Source organism: Vipera berus (assembly GCF_964194415.1).
Source record: "Vipera berus genome assembly, chromosome: 13".
Taxonomy (NCBI): Eukaryota; Metazoa; Chordata; class Lepidosauria; order Squamata; family Viperidae; genus Vipera; species Vipera berus.
The window spans coordinates 18887807-18905995 of NC_138216.1; the positions used below are offsets into that span (position 1 = coordinate 18887807).

General features: G+C 45.7%; 1 protein-coding gene across 2 annotated transcripts in view; it reads left to right on the forward strand.

Moving 5' to 3' along the window:
• The window catches only part of PDPK1 (3-phosphoinositide dependent protein kinase 1), an 86209-nt gene that overhangs the window by 59179 nt on the left and 8841 nt on the right, over nt 1–18189 (forward strand). Inside the window, exons 1-4 of one of the 2 annotated variants that reach the window (XM_081338167.1) lie at nt 9300–9576; nt 16836–16944; nt 17508–17599; nt 17836–17931. In XM_081338167.1, the coding sequence (XP_081194293.1) occupies nt 9301–9576; nt 16836–16944; nt 17508–17599; nt 17836–17931 (573 nt within the window). In that variant the 5' untranslated portion in view covers nt 9300. Of the gene's footprint in view, nt 1–9299; nt 9577–16835; nt 16945–17507; nt 17600–17835; nt 17932–18189 lie in introns of those variants that run through there. The other variant, XM_081338168.1, reaches the window with a different exon arrangement.

Genomic DNA, 18189 nt, shown 5'->3' on the forward strand with positions numbered 1-18189 from the left:
TCCCTTCCAACTTTATTATTATTGTAAGGCCTTGTTGAGCAAGGACCTTGTGATCACAACCTCTGACGTCCGAAAGCCAGCAGGGAATGTCAGTAATTGTTAAGTGGGACGGTGACCACTGTGATTTAATTGTGAAGCTGGCACACAGAGAGCAATCTTGTGACCAGGGTGCTGCAATGGTTGGAACTTTGAGAACTTGGAAGTACTCTTGTTCAGCACAGTGCAACTTTGAAAAAATGGTCATAACTTGAGGACTACCTGTAAGTGCCAATGAGCCCTGCACTTCTGCTCAACAGCTTCGCCTCAGGGATGTTGTGAGTTTCCTCACATGAACTGCCTTCCTTCCCCAACTTTTCCAGAGGATTAAAGTCAAGACTTGGACGTGGCGACTCCAAGGCATTCATTTCCCTCTGCTGTATCCATCCTTTCGTCATAACTTTCGTGTGTTTTCAATCGTGATCTGGCTGCCTGGCCCACTTTCTTCCAAGCTTCAGTTCATAAGCATACGTCCTGCCACTTTCCTGTAGAATTTGCTGACACGATTCAGGATTCACAGGTCCATCGGTGGTGGACATCATCCTGGTCCACAGGCAGCAAAGCAGAACCAAACCATGATACTGCCACGTTTCACATATGTGATAAGGTTGCTCTGCTGGAATGCAATGTTTGCCTTTCACCAAACATGACAATTTTACTCAAGCCCGAAAGATCTGTTTTGGTATCATCCATCCACAGAATATTCTTCCAGTTTTCTGGCTTAGCCACATGGACTTTTGCAATCTGTACACAGGCAGCAGCGTTCTTGGGGAGGAGAAGCTTTCGCCTTGCAAACCTGCTATGCACACTATGGTGGTTCAAAGTTCTCCTGATGGTGACCTCACAAACACTGACACTTGCCAATGCAAAAGAAGGCTTTTAGTTCACTAGGCAATATTCTGGGCTTCTTTGAGATCTCTTGAAGAATTACACGCCTTGCTGTTGGTGTGATCTTGGTCAACCACAGTGAGGATAACACCTCTGCACACCCATCTGCCTGACGGTGTATTGGCAGAGTTCAAACTCTGGAAATAGTTTTGTCACCTTTTCTAGCTTGGTGAGCATTAACTGTTTTCCAGATGTCGTCAAAAATCTTTGTTCAAGCCATGATACACTCCCACATCCCTGTGTTCCAAAGATCAGACTTTAATAGTGAATACCCAAAATTCTATTATTCTCAAACTCACACCTCATTATCATGCCATTGACTGAATTACCTAACTCTAACTTCCCCTTCCAATGAATTGATAATCTTAGAGGTTCACATACTTTTATCACACAGCTTTGGATCATTTTCCTCAAATAAATGAACTAGTTTTATGTTTTGACTCGCCTGTTTAACAGTTCTCTTTATCTACTTTTGGGAACTCTGCATGGAACAGATGATAGCAGAATACCAGAGTTGAAAGTCTTCTGGTCCATCCCTGTTTGTATACAACTACATTTGGTTTTTCTTTCCTAACTATAAAACCTTGCTTTTCTCACCATTGAATTCCATTTTGTTAGATAGGGCCCAGTGTTCAAGTCTGTCCTTCTGGATCTTGAGCCTATCTTCTGGTGTGTTGACTATTCCTGCAAACTTTGTGTTGTCTGCAAATTTGATGAGTTTCCCTTCTGTTCCCTCATCTAAATTGTTTATGAAGATATAAACCTTGGGGTACCCTACTTCCCTCCATATAGATGTAGTTCCATTAAGGACTACTATATTGATTGCCGTTTGTCAGCCAGTTATGAATTTATCTGGTGCTGATGCTATCTACGCCACTTTTTTTCTAGCTTACTAAGTAGGTTGTGGTCTATTTTGTCAAATGCCTTACTGAAATCCAAGTATACTATGTCCTCCATATTTTGCTGGTCCACTAATTTAGTCACTTTTGTCAAAGAAGATTTGTTTGGCATGATCAGTTTTAGGTCATATTTATGCAGAAATGCTGAAAATCCAAAAAGGTTCAAAAACTTTTAAGCACCACTGAATCTCTCTCAAAAGGCAGGCTAGAAAAATTGGTTGAAAATAATATTACGTGGCATTCTGTGAAATTTCCAGTTCCTTGGAAACCTTCTCGAACTGTGAACTGGACACAATATTTAAGGTGGTGTTCGACCAAAGCAGAGTACAGTGGATTTAATACTTCTCACAATTTAGGGAATATACCTGCCTTATGAAGCCAGACCACTCTGCTAACAGTCGGTTTGCGATCAAAGTATTGCAAAAGCTTTTTTCATAAATACAGTTATCAAACCAAATATTCCCTACCCTATGTACGTTTACATTTGTCTCTGTTGAATTTCAGTATGTTTGTCTAATCTGTTAAAATGATTTTGAATTTTATTTCCATCTTCTCCCAGTTACGTGTTGTTCTCAAATCTTATACTATAAGTGAGCTTTCTATCTTCCACATCATTAATAAAGATGATTCAAGGAGGGCTCTGCGGAATCCAGCCATGTAGATGTCGTTTCGGTGTCACCTGCTGGCTAATGGGATGTGCTTGGAAAGGCGCATGCCACCCTTCCCAGCATCCAGTACTTAAGAAATATTGCCATGAAGAGGTAATAAAAAGACATCAGTAACCAGAAGACTCTCCCTCGTGAATCCCTCCAGTCTCTTCTTAGATCATTGAAACTTAGTGTTACAATCAAAACCTCTGCCCATACAGTTCATCCGTCTTGAATCTATCGGTATTTAGTGTCAACGGAAAACCTCAAGTTCGACACCATCAGAGGGGAATGCCAGGTTTTTCAACCATTTCAGCCTGTGGAGCCTGAGCATTCCTGGAACCCTTGCCCTCTCAGACTCACAATGAGTTGTCATGAGAACAAACACTGCGAGGAGGGAAGCAGAAGCTTTTGAATATCAGCTGTCAAGACCCGCCCTTTTTGCCATATCTCTGACACCATCAATTGTATTTGAGGGAACTCTCTTTTGCTCTTTTCTGAATCCCCATCACACAAACCTCAGGTTACAAGAGCAGTTTGAAAACTCTGAGCTGTATTTTGCACATAATATTTTGTGCATCACCCTGCTTTGCTCCAAACTACATTTTTCAACCCAAAGAAGGAAAAAAAATCCAGTTGTACTGGCTCATGGAATCATTAGTTAGGCTTCACCATTCTGAGAGTCAGAATTCCATCAAGCAGGCAATCCCGGGGTGGGGGGGAAGGAGGGGTGTCCACTCCGCTTGTTAGGTCCAGTCCAATAAGCAAAAGAGAATAGTCACAGAAACTGGGTCATTCCAGTTTAATGGCCTCCAATCTTTTGGCTGCCTCTGCCTGGCAACTTGGTGGCTGGATCAGTGGGGCTCCTGACCTCAAATCAATGCTGGTGGTTAAAGCCAGGTCTGCATTAAGATGGTGGGTAAACATACAGAAATGGAGAATTCTGAGATCTGACTGAAGGAAGAGTAGTGATGTCACCTTCAGAAATCTGTCCACCTGTTGACAGGCAGGCCAGCAGGTAGGGTGGCATTGAATTTCATGACACTGTACTACTACTGCTACTGCTACTACTACTACTACTACTACTACTAATAATAATAATAATAATAATAATTGGAAGGGACCTTCAAGGTCATCTAACCCAATCCCCTGCTCAGGCAGGAAACCCTATACCATTTTGGACAAGTGAAATTAAAACGTTGAAAGTGCTGTGCCCACTGTACCTGCTTGGGGGACAATTTCCTTGGAGTTTTTAGAGCTTCTAAGTTTTTGTGGTCAGTCCAGACCTGAAAAGGGATTTTATTTCCTTCCAGGAAATGTCACCAGGTGAGGAGGGCCCACCTAACGTTGCCTGGTTTCTGTCCGTTTTTTCAATGTGTAAGCACACGGCTAGTTGGCCTTTCTCGCTTTCCTAGAGCAGCATGGCTCCCACCGTTACACCGCTGGGATCAGCCTGAATAACAAAGGGCTTTCCAGGGTCTGGATGCCTTAGCACTGGTTCAGCAGGGGGAAAAAAGTCTTTTTAACTTTTCAAATGCGGCTTGACATTCCATGGTCCATTTTAGTGGCTGGCTAGGTTTTGGTTTGTCCACCCCTTTTGTTTTCAACAAGTTAGTGATGGAGAGGGCAATTTGTGCGAAAGGGGGGGATGAATTGCCTGTAAAATTTTGTGAAGCCCTGGAAACTTTGCAGCTACTTCCTGCTACAAGGCGGCGCCCATTCTAATACAGCCAGCACCTTCTCCAGGACCATCTCCACCCCCTTTTAGGAGATCCGGTAGCTCAAGTAATCGTTTCCTTGTGGAATTTGCACTTCAAAAGCTTAGCATACAGTTTGGCAGCGCAGTTTATATAGAACCGCTCTGACCAATTTCACATGTTCAGCTTTTGTTTCAGTGTAGATTAGTATGTCAAGATACACTAAAACCCCTTCATATAGACTGGTCGACGGCCCTGCCTCACAGTTTGGATGTGATCTCTAGCTTTCCGGTCAGCTAGGTCTGCAAACCTCCGTCTCAGTGCTGTCATGAAGTGCTTAATGTTTCGGAGCTTTGGGGTGTTAGCGTTGTGAAGGGTCATCATCTATCGAGCGGCGGCCCCCACCAGGGCCAGGGTGATGACCCTGACCCTAGCCTAGCCCCTTCAGTGGGGATGTCTCACCTGTATTCTTGCATGTGGGCAAGAAAAAACCCCAATTGCTGGGGGTCTCCATCAAGAGGGTGTTTTCCACTCCTGCTGATGGGGTCCCCGTCCACTCTCTGGACAGTCGCATCACCAGGGTCCCTTCAGGGAGCACTGGCTGGTGTGGTTGTCACCCTCTGTGGATTCGGCGGTGCCAGCAGCTGTCTCCGGGGTCAGGAATTCTCCACTTCCTCGTGCTGTCATCTCTTTCCATGTGAGCTATGGCTTCTTGCATTTTCCAGCTCTGGAAAACTTCCATCATGAAGCGCATTGCTCATTTCATGAGGCAGTTGGCGTAATCCAGTTCTTCCTCAGGTTTGCTGTCATCATACAGTGCTTCCATCTTGCTGTCAGCTGCAGCAGGCGAGGGTGACTCCTTTGGACCTTTCCCAGTTCTCCTTCTTCCCCTCGTCAATGGACCATCTCGGCTTTGAGGGCGGCAGCTTCCTCTGTCCATCCAGCGAAATTTGTGTCGGGGTGAGTTTTGGTGTAAATCTCCCCCCAACAGTCAGCTTCTTCATGCTCACTGCCCTGGTTAGACATCATGTGCACGGTTCCACAGTAGGGCTGGTGCCACTCCAGGTCGATCATTTTGCAGATCCTGCCTATGTCAACACTGCTAACATTTCTACTTGTGTATCACTTTTAGAGTTAAAATTAGATGAAGATGTGAGGGGGAAGGAAGAATATGCATGGGGGATTAGTTAGACATAATAACAGCAGAGCATTTTCAAGGTTGTATGTAATAAGAGGCGATAAGAACTGGCAGGTTAAGCTAAGGAGGGAAAACCTACCTTTCAAACTAATTGGAGAATGTAATTTATGACGGTTAACTAAAGGCGGGAACTATGCTTTAATATTATTGTGGTCAGGGGAGGGGAATCCAGATTTCGGCTTTAACCAAGTATTGCCAATGTTATGTTGCTCTAATAAAGACTTTTAAGGTAAACAATGCCGCAGATTTCTTTGAAGAGTTCGTCCGTTGGAAGCTCGACAGCCTAATGTAAGGTCTCGCCTCAGCTATTCCAAGAAAGTTGAACTCTTGAAGCAGGCAGCATTTCAAAAGGATCTTTTATTGAGAGATAGTGATTGCAGAGAAAACAGGCAGGATCCCACACGGAAACGCTAAGTTAAACCCCATTGTCCAAATCCATCCCAACTGCCCAGTTCATAGAGAAGCCAATCCAGAGGTGCAAAGGTGTTGTGAGAACTCCAAGCTGGGAAGGTGATAAGAAGCTGTTCTCGGGTGCTGCGACCTTGGTTCTCCAGGGATGAGACAAAGCAGATGGTCCCAGGAACATCCCTCCCCCCTCCCATTTCCCAAGAAGATACATCAAAGCAAAAGAGGAACAAAGTAAATTGGATGCATCACAGAAAATCCCCAAGGTCCCCCCCTCCACCAGAATGGCAATGTCCCGATAGGGATCTATCTAACCTTAACCCCAACTTGATACTGTCTTTTAGTTGTTTTTGGTAGGTTGAGCTATAATATCCGTTGCTTGAGTGGGGCCATGAGTACCCGCATTGCTCACGGTGATACAAGCATTTGCGCATGGGACCATGAATGCCCACACTCGTGTGAGTGGGGCTGTGTGTGTGCGCACACATGCACACCAGCCAGCCACTTATGCAGCCTGGTGGCCAACAGGCTGTGCCCCAGCAGTGGGCCATGGCCCACAGGTTGGGGACCCCTGCTTTAGTGGACAAACTGTTTCTTTTACTTTTTTCTTATTTATATGTTGAAAGAAACTTTATTATTATCTTTGACTTTTGTTGTAAGTCTTTGTTCATTTCCTGACTTCATCTTTGCAGATTCTGGCTGTCTGCTAATATTCTGCCTTAGTTATGTGTCCCTCTTTCCATTTTTTTTGTTCTTATCCTTTTTGTCTTTCAGTTTATCAGAGAGATATTTGTGCAACCATGCTGGTTTCTTCTTGGATTTGTTTTTCTTTTTCTGTGGTATTGTACTGGACTGGGCTTTTATAATCATATTTTTCAGTTTCCCAAGCTTCTTGGGTTGTTTTCTCCTTTAGGATTTCCATCCAAGGAATCTTTCTCAAGCTGAGTTTATTAAAATCTGCTCTTTTAAAATCTAAGACTCTGGTATGATTATGTTTTATTGCTTGTGTTTGCATTATGTTGAATTCCAATATGACATGGTCACTCTCATCCAAGTTTCCTGTAATTTCAACTCCCTCTATCACTTCTTCTGTGTTAATAAGAATTAAATCCAATATGGCTCTCTCTCTAGTCCCCTCCTGTACCTTTTGGACAACAAAGTTGTCAGCTAGGTTGGTCAGGAACCTGTTTGATCTCTCTCTTGATGCAGAATTAGTCTTCCAGTTGATATCAGGGTAATTAAAGTCCCCCATTAGTATTGTAGTGTGTTTCCCACATACATTTGTTAATTGGTTAGCAAAAAGTACATCTATAAAGAACCCTCCCCCACTGTCATGTTGCTACTTTGGTTACTATCAAAGAATAAGAAACAAAAGAAAAAGTAATCTGGATGTGAGAACAAATGATGAAATTAGCAAGAAAATAAGAAAAGCCAAAGCCAAGAAAGACAATGATCTCAGGAAGGAACTTAACAATTTCAGATGGCTGTTGGAAAGAATTAAGAAGCAGTATTGCAATGACATCCATAAAGACACTGAAGATGGAAATAAACATGGAAGAACATGAGTCTTCCAAAAGATCTCCCAACCTCAAATTGGTATGCAAAAGAACACCCAACGGACAATAAGTTATTCCAAGAAAATAGAGAGGTAGATGGAATACATTGAAAATCTGTACAGTAGAGATATCGACATCCAAAATATTTATAAGATATTCCCTATTTAGAAAACACTCCAGTACTAGAAGATGAATTAAATCAGAATTCTAGTTGTTATTAAATTGGAAAGATACAGGAATTGTTGGGAGTATTTAGAAAAATACGGAAAGCAAGAATGGCAGCAACTCTGGAAAAAATATAATGGCCAAAAGATTGGAAAATCAGCCTACATACAGTGCTAAAGAAGGAAGACTTAACAGTGTGCACACATTAGTGTTGATGCTCACCAACCATATAGATGATGTACCCATCCTTCAGGCTTTCCAACAGTGCATCCATTGTTCTTCTCCTACAGTTCACCTGTCCTAATATTATAAAATACTCAAGGTAACTGGGCTGTCGCAGTGTTTCAAAAATATACTAATTTGATTATTTGTACCTTGATTGAAACCTCTGGATTTTTTTCTACTTATTTTCTTGGCTGTCCATGGTAATGTCAATACTCTTTTTCAATACTAGAGTTCAAAATTATTAATACTTTTTATTTCAAAGTACTGTTTCTATCTGTCTAGAAGTTTCCAAAAATATTGTTTCTTCAAAGTCCAACTTTCACTTCCATTGAATGTGATCACAGGAAAGATCATTGCCTTTATGATTCTCATTTGCACAGTTGTAGAAATATCACAGCATCTGAGTAACTTTTCCAAGATCTTCAGCGCTACTTATCAAGTGCTAATCTGGAGTCATTTCTTGACTGCTGGCTCTTTCACTTTTGGTAGCCTATTCTAAAAAGCAGAAGTTGTCCATTGCTTCAGTGGCTTCATTATCAATTCTAAGTCTCACTGCTGTACCCGTTTGGTCTTTATATTTAAACTTTGTGCCACCTGTCACTGTGTCCTTGATTTTCATCACTATGACTTGCTGAACATACGCATTTTCAGCCATCACAATGTCATCAGCTCCACAGATTGGTTCTGTTTTAAAACCAGTCTCATTTTTCATCAGTTATGTCACGCTTCTGAACCAATTCCAGGAGTTGGGGATTGTTGGTACTGTGTTGTGCTACTTCTCCTTCCTCCAGGGCTGGTTCCAATGGGTGATGACAACGAGGGAGGCCTGGTCAGCAGTCTCTACCATGCGGGGTGCCATGCGGCTCGTCTTTCTTTCCTCCCCTTGTTTCAACATCGACAATAATTTGCAGGTTTATCTATACGGCTGCCATGAACCATCGTGATAGAACGTAACTGATCAATTGCATTTGAGTGTGAAAAGCAAAAAGATACAAGATGGGGGACACCTACTAGGCAGCGGTCCATGCAAAAAAATTGAATACGAGGACTCAGAAGTCGAAGAGGCGGTTGCAAAGAATCTCACAAGGAGGAAACTAACCGCTCCTATCGTGTACTCTTCAGACGGCATCTAGAATCGCGCGTCCAGTTCTAGGAAAGAGACTGGTCAACAGTAACGTGTCCATTCTTTTCGTGATTCCGTCCGTGGCGAGGGCCGCGCCCATTCAGAGGCCGCCTCTTCCGAGACTCGGCGCCGCGCCGGGAAGCGGGATCGAGGCCGGCCAGGCGGACTCAGGCCCTTGGAGCGGAGGGCCCGCAGAAGCCCAGGCCTCCCCGAGAGCAGCTCCCGGGCTCTGAGCAGCCGCCCTCACGAGGGTCCCGGGGGCTGTTTTGGGGCGGGGGGAGCGGCGGGGGCCGAGACCCCCCCCGCTGCTTCCGGCCGAGGGTGTCCGGGGGGCGGGACCGGGCGGCGGCCGGAAGACCCGCCTCTCCAGCGGGACCGGAAGCCAGGCGAGCGCCCGCCCCGCCCCTTCCTCCGTGGGGGCCCTGCGCACGCGCGCTCGCGGCTGCCGGGGCCGGGCCAGGATGGCGACGGGCGCTCCCTGCGAGCTCCCGGCGGCGCCGGCGGGCGGGCTGAGCCTGGGCCGGCCTCCCGCGGCGCCCTTCCGCCGCCGCAGCCCTTCCAGGGCCGCCGCCGCCGCCCCGTCGAGCGGGGGGCCTCCGGCGGCGCTGCCCGGCAAGTGGGTCCGGCTGAACGTGGGCGGCACCTGCTTCCTCACCACCCGGCAGACGCTCTGCAGGGACCCCCGCAGCTTCCTCTTCCGCCTCTGCCAGGCCGACCCGGACCTCGACTCCGACAAGGTGGGCCCCGGCCCGGCTCGGCGCTCGCCCTCCCGCTCCCCGCCCGGCTCGGCGAGACAGCCCCGCGGACTCCGGCGGGGCGCCTCGTGGGTGGGGAGGGTCTCTCCCCCCCTCCAGGTTAACACGGACCCCGAAGCCGAAGCTCCGCTGGTGCAGCGTTGGCGGCCGTAAGAGAGAAGAAGCGGGGAGTTTTAAGGAGCCGGGAGCGGCCGCGGAGGAGAGCCGCTGCTAGCGCCGCCCTTCCATTCTCCCAGCTCCTCTGCGGGCCTCGGGGCTCCCCTCTGGAGGGGCCGCGGCGCGGATTCCTCAGGTCGGGCGCCCTGCGGTGCCTCCGGGGCTCGTGTAGGAGGGGAGCCAGGCCTAGCAAAAGTGGAGCCAGAGCGGCCCGCCTTCCCTAAGCCTTTGGCTAAAGCTCCGCTGCTGTCCTCGGGGTTTGCCATCCTGAATTCCTCGGGAGCCTTTCCAGTCCACACGAGTCCAGGCTGTTGACCTAATCCAGGGGTCTTCAAACTTGGCCCTTTTATGACTTGTGGACTTCAACTCCCAGAATTCCTCAGCCAGGCATGCTGGCTAAGGAATTCTGGGAGTTGAAGTCCACAAGTCATAAAAGGGCCAAGTTTGAAGACTCCTGATCTAATCTTTGGAATCTCGGCTCCTCTCCTTCCTCTCCTCTCCTTCCTCAGTTCTTAAGATGGGATGTAATCAGGAGGAAAACAGCCTAAAGCAGTGATAAAGGATACAAAGAGGAAAACAGATCTAGCCTTCCTCTCCCCAGGACCTAACGGCTAAATTGGTCTCTGCTGCCAGCTACCATAGGCAGCCGTTGGAAAACTTTCTCTCTTGCCCAATGCCATGCTCTTCCCTCTGCAGCATTGGATGGTAAATATAAAAAAGGACCCTTAGCTGAAAGGTTTTATTCCTGTGATTCTGGATAGGTGGAAACTTCTGAACGTATTCTTTGTTGCTCCTTTTACGAGGATATCCGAACCGGATTCGTACTTATTTTATTGCCCAAATTCAACCTGTGTCCAAATGCTGCTCATACATGTGCTGTAACAAGATACCACTTGTTACAGCATGTGTAGATATGTGCAGCAGTACAGATCTGTCGGACCCTGATGAGCCAATGTCCCTCAATGCATTCTTTGTAAATACCAGTATAATGCATTTAAATTTTCGATATGTTACCCTGTTAATACTAATAGTTTTAGGTGGTGGTGCAGTAGTTAGAATATAGTATTGCAGGCTAATTCAGCTCACTCTCAGGAGTTTGATCCTGACCAGCTCAAGGTTGACTCAGCTTTACATCCTTCCAAGGTAAAATGAGGACTCAGATTGTTAGGAGCAACAGGCTGCCTCTGTAAACCGAGTAGAGAGGGCTGTAAAGCACTGTGAAGCAGTATATTAGCTATTGCTAATATTAGTTTGTTGTAATTTTAGATGTTATATTTAATATAATTGTAATGTTTACATATTTAATATAGGATGTATTGTGGATCTTATGGATGTTAGCACTTGTCTGAGCTGGTATAGGTTGGGGGGGTGTCCCTCCCAGCTTCAATTCCATACCATTCCATTCTATTCTTGTTTTAATTCTGTCTTAAATTTTATTTTATGATCAGTACTGGTTTACAGCTGCAATAAATTGAATTGATTGATTGAGTGCTCTTCCCAGTTCAGCCAGCTGCTGTCCATTGTTCCAGTTTATCAATAAGGAGGCTATGGTCTACTTTATCAAATGCCTTACTAAAATCTAAGTAAAGTACATCCACACCATTCCCTTGGATCATAATCTCGGGTCATTGTCAAAGAAAGCAATAAATCAAGTGCCATTTATTGAAACTTTCCTGATAGGGTAATATTAATTCCCAAGGCTAATAGAAATCAGGGATATTAAAAACATGGCTTGTTTTTAATCTATGTTGGCTTTCGGTAATCACCTGTTTGTTTCTAAAGCCTTGCAAACACACTGCTTGATTATCATTTCTAGGAATTCTCATGTATTGTGGTCAAGCCGATTAGTCTGTAGTTCCTGGGTCAACTTTTACCCTTTAAAAAAAATATTGGAACAATGTTGACGCTTCTCCAGTTTTCTGATGCTTTCCCTGTACTCCAGAATTTCCTAAAGATTTCAGTCAGTTGCTCAGAGGTAACATCTACCAATTCTTTTAACATCCTGAGATACAATCCATCTGGTTCAGGATACTTGAACTCATTCAAAGCAACTTGGTGCTCTCTCACCAATCACTTGCCTATTTTAATCTGTGTTTCTCTTCTGCTCCTCTTGCTGTAGCTTTTTACAAGTCAGGTCACTTTTCCTTATGGAAAAGACAGGTGCATGGTAGAAATTAAGCACCTTGCCATCTCCTCTAGTCAGTGGGCCACTTAAGCCTTCTCTGTTGATGCACCTGATTGTGGAATATTATTCTTCTCTCTTTCCCATGTTTTACCTTGTTCCTGATGGCATTCAGGTGGGAACCTGACCTGGCTTAACAGGTCCTATGCTTTTCCTGATTTTACTAATGGTTAGCAGTGCAGAAAAATAAATAACATCATGAGAAATACTGCTTGAGAAAACATATCTCACTTCATTTACCTATTGAGGGAGGGTGATTTTTTCTTATTGGTGCATCAGAGCTTAAACTCTCTCATACCTGTCTCTTAAGTACTCATATATTGAAAATACTGGAACCTTCTAGAACGTTATTCGCCCCTTTCATATATTTCCAGGTATCAATCACGTCCCTCTGTCCCTTCTGTCCTCCAGACTCAGTTCCTCCAATCGCTCCTGACGCATCTTGCCCCTCGGAGCTTGCACCGCTCTTGTTGCCCATCTCTGGACTCGCTCAATCTCACATCTTTTTTTAAGTGGAGTCTCCAAATGGGGTCTGACTAAAGATATAGTGGGATTAGTACCTGCTTTTTCCTGCTGATGATCCTTCTAGTGATGCATCCCAGAATTTTGCTTGCCTTCACAACGTCAACTCTATGATACATCTTTGTGTCACCAGCAAGATGTGTATATTAGAGTTGATGTTCCTGGCGGTATTTATTATGAGGAATATATTCAGTAGGGTATCTCAGGGTTCCATCCTGGCCCCCATTTGTTCTTCATCTTTTTAATGAATTATTTAGATGAGATGGAAGTGCTGATCAGGTTTTCTGGCAACACAACGATGCGTAGGATTGTTAACTCCTTAGTTAGTTGATAGGCTCAAGGTTCAAAAGACTCTTGATATACTTGAGTCCTACCCAACAAAAGGCAGTTCTTTGCAGGGCATGTAAGCGTCTGTCCTTAAAAAATCAGATAGATAGGTACTGGCAGTAGTATTCTGAAAGGATCTCAGTATTCTGGTGGACTGTAAATTAAGCATGAGCCAGCAATGTGCTACAGTTGCCTAAAGGACTAATGTATTCTTGGGCCACATCAACCGAGGCATATTGAGGAGATTATAGGAAGTGATAGTTCTGTTCTGTGTTGTACCGGAATATTGCATCCAGTTCTAGTTGCCATAATTCAGGAAAGATGCTGAGGAACTGGGAAAAGTGCTGAGAAGAGCAGTGAAAATGAAGGGAGGCTTGAAGGTTGAATCCTATGAAAAAATTTAAAGGCGCTGAGTATATTTAGCCTAAAGAAGAGAGATGGCTTAAAATGAAACAAGCCAGCAGCCTCAGTTCTTGAAGGTCACTACCAAGGAAGAGGATATGGATTTATTTTCCATGGTGTCTGAGAATAGGACGCGTACAAAGATTTTGAAATAAGGAGGACTTTCCTGTTACATATTAAACAATAGGACAGTCTGTATCCAGGGGTGGGGGTGGAGAGCAGTCCCCATCACTGGGGGTGTAGAAGCAAAGTTTGGACAGCCAGTTGCCATGGATGAACTGAGGTTTTCTGACCTGAACTGGGGGTTGGAGGCCACCAATGTCCCTTCCCTTCCCTTGGACTCTATAAAATGTCATCCCATTTTCAAAAGAAAAGAGGATATAGGGAACTAGAGATCTGTCAGAGCTTGACATCTATCCTTGGCAAGCCTTGAAAGAGACTTTCAGGTTACATGTAAAATTATCTGGTTAGAAAAGTAAAAGGCACAAGTCTAGGATGGGGGCAGCTGGCTTGATAGTAATACATGCGAACTGAATATGGTTGTCTGCACCAACCACCATTCAAACATGAATCAGCAATGCAGAGTAGCTGCTAAAAAGGGATATTAGGAGAACCTCATAGTCCCGATCACGGAAACTGTTCCATTCTGTTCTACCCTGATTAGAGTGCACTTGGAACACTGTGTCCAGTTTTGGGGCATCAAAGCTCAAAAACAATGACAAATTGGAACAAGTTCAGCTTCCAACTCGGAGCCATCCCAGAAAAAGGATTCAGAGACAATGCCATCCCAAGCTGGATGGGTAGGGGGAAGAAGATTAGAAGGTTATAACTTTAGTTTGCAAGGTTTTCTCCATTAGGAGTAAGCAAATAAAGGGTTGAATTTGATTAGGTCTTAGTGTCAGGTCTCTGGGCTTACCAAAGTGGTGGAACATCTGGAAAACATATCCCACCAGGAACCTTGACAGATCTGGATGTGTTTGCCCCACAGAAAGGACGAAGGAGAAGTCTTCAAATATCTGGAGGGTTGCCAGAGAAGGCAATATTGTTTTCTTCCCTGGTGCCCCAAAGGGCGGGGCCAGAACCCCTGGGTTGCAACGACAGGGAGGCAGGTTTAGGCATCAAACTTCTGCCTGATGGGAAAAGCTGCATCTGAGTTCTCTTTTAGTCTTCAGGGAAAGGCTTGAAATCCCTCAGGTAGTTTAGTGCACGGGTGTCAAACTCGCCCCGTCACATGACGTGTCACGACGTATTGCGACTCCTTTCGCATTGCCGGCAGTGGGATGGGCGCAGGTTTGTTATGATGAAACTGGCCGGCAGTTTGACACCCCTGGTTTAGTGGGTCCTTCCTATTCTGTCATTAATAATAGTAAGAGACACAGGTGTGTAGGAAAAACGATGGTCATTCAGAAATCCGGGAATGAATGAGAATGGTAACTGAGTGCAGGCAATCCTCACTTAACCCTTTGGAAGACTCACGTGCCAGCTTACTATAGCCCACGTCGAAAGTGATGCAAGTGGGCTGCAGCTGGTTGCTGCGGGTGCACAAAAAGTTTGCAGTGCTCTCTTGAAATCTTTTCTCTCGTGATACGTTTGCATTCCTTTTGATGTGTAGAAGAGCAAATAGCTTGCAGCTTTCTTGCAATCCCTTCCCCTCCAGTCCTTCTGCTGTGCAAGTGGGGGAGAGGAAAAAACGGTCAGGCACAGGATGATGCCCACTGACTGACTAATGGCGATCGCATGATTGAGCAAGGCTGGGAAAGTTGCCTTTCAGCATGTTGTAACTTCAGACAGGTGCTGAAAAGTCATCATTACAGGTAATCCTAGACTTGTGACAGGTCGCTTAGCAATTGTTTGAAGTTATGACAGACACCCCAAAAGGTACTATCAGACCTGCTCCAGTCTGGTCGCTTAGGGAAGAAAAACCCTCGACTCCATTTGGTTGATATTTCTCGGCTCCTGGGTATCATTGTTGTGGAGGATGACCATCCACTGCGCTGCGGCCCCTTCCAGAGCCATGGTGGAACATCTCACTTTGCCGCCTTCTGTAGTTATCTCCAGACCATACTCCTGCATGTAGGTCCAAACCTGGGCTAAGAAGAACCCCAATTGCTGGGGATCCCCATTTTAACACCCAGCGGTGGGGTCTTACGGCTCCTCCTCATCACTGGTACTAACCCCACTGGGCGGGGGGGGGAGTTGAGCTGCTACCCCAGGTGCTAGGGCCACTGGGGACGTCGCTGCCTTGGAACTGGGTCCGGTGCTGCCGGCGGCGGCAGGTGTGGCCACCCTGTTGGTCGCTGTGGCTGGAGGTGGCTGGTTATTGGGTTGTGCGGCTCGGGCGAGGGCATGTCTTGAGATTCTCAAAAGCCCCCTGCATGAACTTTGTGCTTGCTCCATCATCCAGTCGGCTTGGCCTCTCTGCTCACCTCCTCTTCTGCCCTCAGTTCTTCCAGGTCTACTCGTGGTTCTCGTTGATGGTTGCCATGGCTTCCACGGGTGCTAGTCGCTCCCATGCATAGTGCTCTTCCCAATCTTCCTTCCTCCGAACACTCAGGGACCACCTGGGTCTTGGCCGGTCGCTGCAGCTTCCCGCCTCTCCCATCCACTCAGAGAGATCCAGTCCCAGAGGAGGCCTGTATGAAGCCTCTCCCCAACATTCAGTCGCTCCCTTGAGCGACATGGTGTGCACAGTCTCCACAGTAGAGGTGATGTCATCTCTGGGTTGACCACAATTGCAGATCCCGCCTAATGTCAGACCTGCCCAGTTTGATCCCCTAGGAAATTAAAACTCTCGACTCCATTTGATTGAAGTGAAAGGTAATTTTACTAAGAGATCCTGGTTGCAGTAAAGTCAGGTGGAATCTTGAATTTCCTGCACAACAAGACAAAACTATTTCCTTCTGTCCCATACTCTTCCCCCGTGACCAGTCAAAATGCAATCAGTGCGGTTCCACCTGAATGTTTTAGGAATGCTGAGTTGTCTGGGCTGGTAACTTTCCACACTCAGGGCAAATGGCCTTGAAGTTTCCTTGGCACAAGCCAGTCCCACAGTGATCTTCAGCTGTCATCCCCCTCTTGAATTCCCACACAAAAATGCATACAGGTTTATTGCCCATTTCTCTCCCCCCCCCATGCCTCCTTCCCCAGACCTTTGATGCCAGTGCTGCACCAAGCCGAAGATGCCTCCATATTTTCCCAATATTTTCCTAATTTATTAACAAACATTAGCTTTATTTATTTATTTATTTATTTATTTGAAAATTCATGTGGCTATCACAGAACCCCCCCCCCCATAATATTACAATTACATGAGTTCTGTATTTAAGTTTTGTTCCTTTCAGGTAAGCATAGGGACACCAATCTTTTAATTTAAAATTTTTCTGATTTGTTTTAATAGTTCAGTTTTTGAATGAAGCTTTTCTCCCCTCTTGCTAGCCTTTTGTCACATAGCCCACAGCTGGCAAATCCTCTCGAAAATCATAACCTAATAAATCGCCTTGAGGATGTCAAACCAATAAGTATGACCTCCCCACAAAGACCACAGTGATCTAAATAACATTTTTTGCTCTATTGTTAAAACTTAAAAAGCTACTTACAGAACTGATTGCTGGAAAATTGGGATGTATACCAAATAAAATTTCTTTTTAATTAGGATGAAACAGGTGCCTATTTAATAGACAGAGATCCAACCTATTTTGGACCGGTACTGAACTATCTCCGACATGGGAAACTGGTTATCAATAAAGACCTTGCAGAGGAAGGTATGTTTTGCAATTCAGAAAAACTGTTCTGAAATTCATTTGCTCCAAAGATTAGTTTTCAAATGGCTTCACTTGGAAAGCACTTGCATTTCCACAGTCTGGCTGGTTTTGGCACCTCTTTTAGAGTTTCCTGGGCTTGAAATTTCGAAAAATAAATAGGTCCTGGCATTTAATTGTTCTCAAATGACAGTTCTTCCAAACCATCAAAAGTAGGAATGAAGAAGAAGCAGATTTGTACAAGCAGACCCAAGCAGTCTCAGTTTGCAAGGCTAGCCAGACCTCCAAATACGCTCTCCCCGCCTCTTCAAAGTCCCTGTCCTTCAGCTGGGATATTTCTAATTGTAATATATGTGAAGGAATGGAAAGGAACGGGCTGGGCCGCAGGTAGTCGCCCCTTTCACCTGTTTGGGCTCTGTTGTGTTCCACAGCTGCTCTTGGAAGTGGGGAGGCGGGGAGCAGCACTCTGTGGCTGGGCTCACGGTGCCTCTTGGGGATGGCAGTGACAAAGATCGTTTCCCATCAGAATTAAGTTTTGTCTTTTGTAACCTGGTTTCCTTCTCAAGGTGTGCTTGAAGAAGCTGAATTCTATAACATCACATCCTTAATTAAACTGGTGAAGGACAAAATAAGAGAAAGAGACAGTAAAATCTCACAGGTGGGACCCCTCTTGGATTTCTGAGTAAGGGGCGTTTGGTTTGGGGCCGTTTCAGTATAGGAGACTTCCAGGGTGGAAGAGGAACGTGGCCTTTCCCAGCTCTAGCAGCGTTTCCTCTGTCCTGCGGATGTCACGTTGACGGTCCCACCGAGGGGGGGGGAGCCGTATCCGTGACCTGGGGGGGGGGAGCTGCTAGTTTGCCGCATTAGTTCCACCTGCCTTGTTCTCTGCCACAGGTGCCAGTCAAGCATGTTTACAGGGTGCTCCAGTGCCAGGAAGAGGAGCTGACCCAGATGGTCTCCACCATGTCTGACGGCTGGAAATTTGAGCAGGTAACGTAATGAGGTTCACTTCGCTGCAACTGCAGGAGGCGCAGTGGAGAGGGAGGGAGAGGCAGAGGTTTTTTCACATTGGTATAAGGTCCCCTAAAATCATACAGGCAGCCCTCGACTTGGAGCAGGTTGTTCAGTGACCGTTCATAGTTGCAACGCCACCGAGAAAGGTGACTATATTTCACGCTTACGACCACTGCAGCATCCCCCCAGGGCCACGTGAACAAAATTCAGGCATCTGGCGACCGACTCCTATTT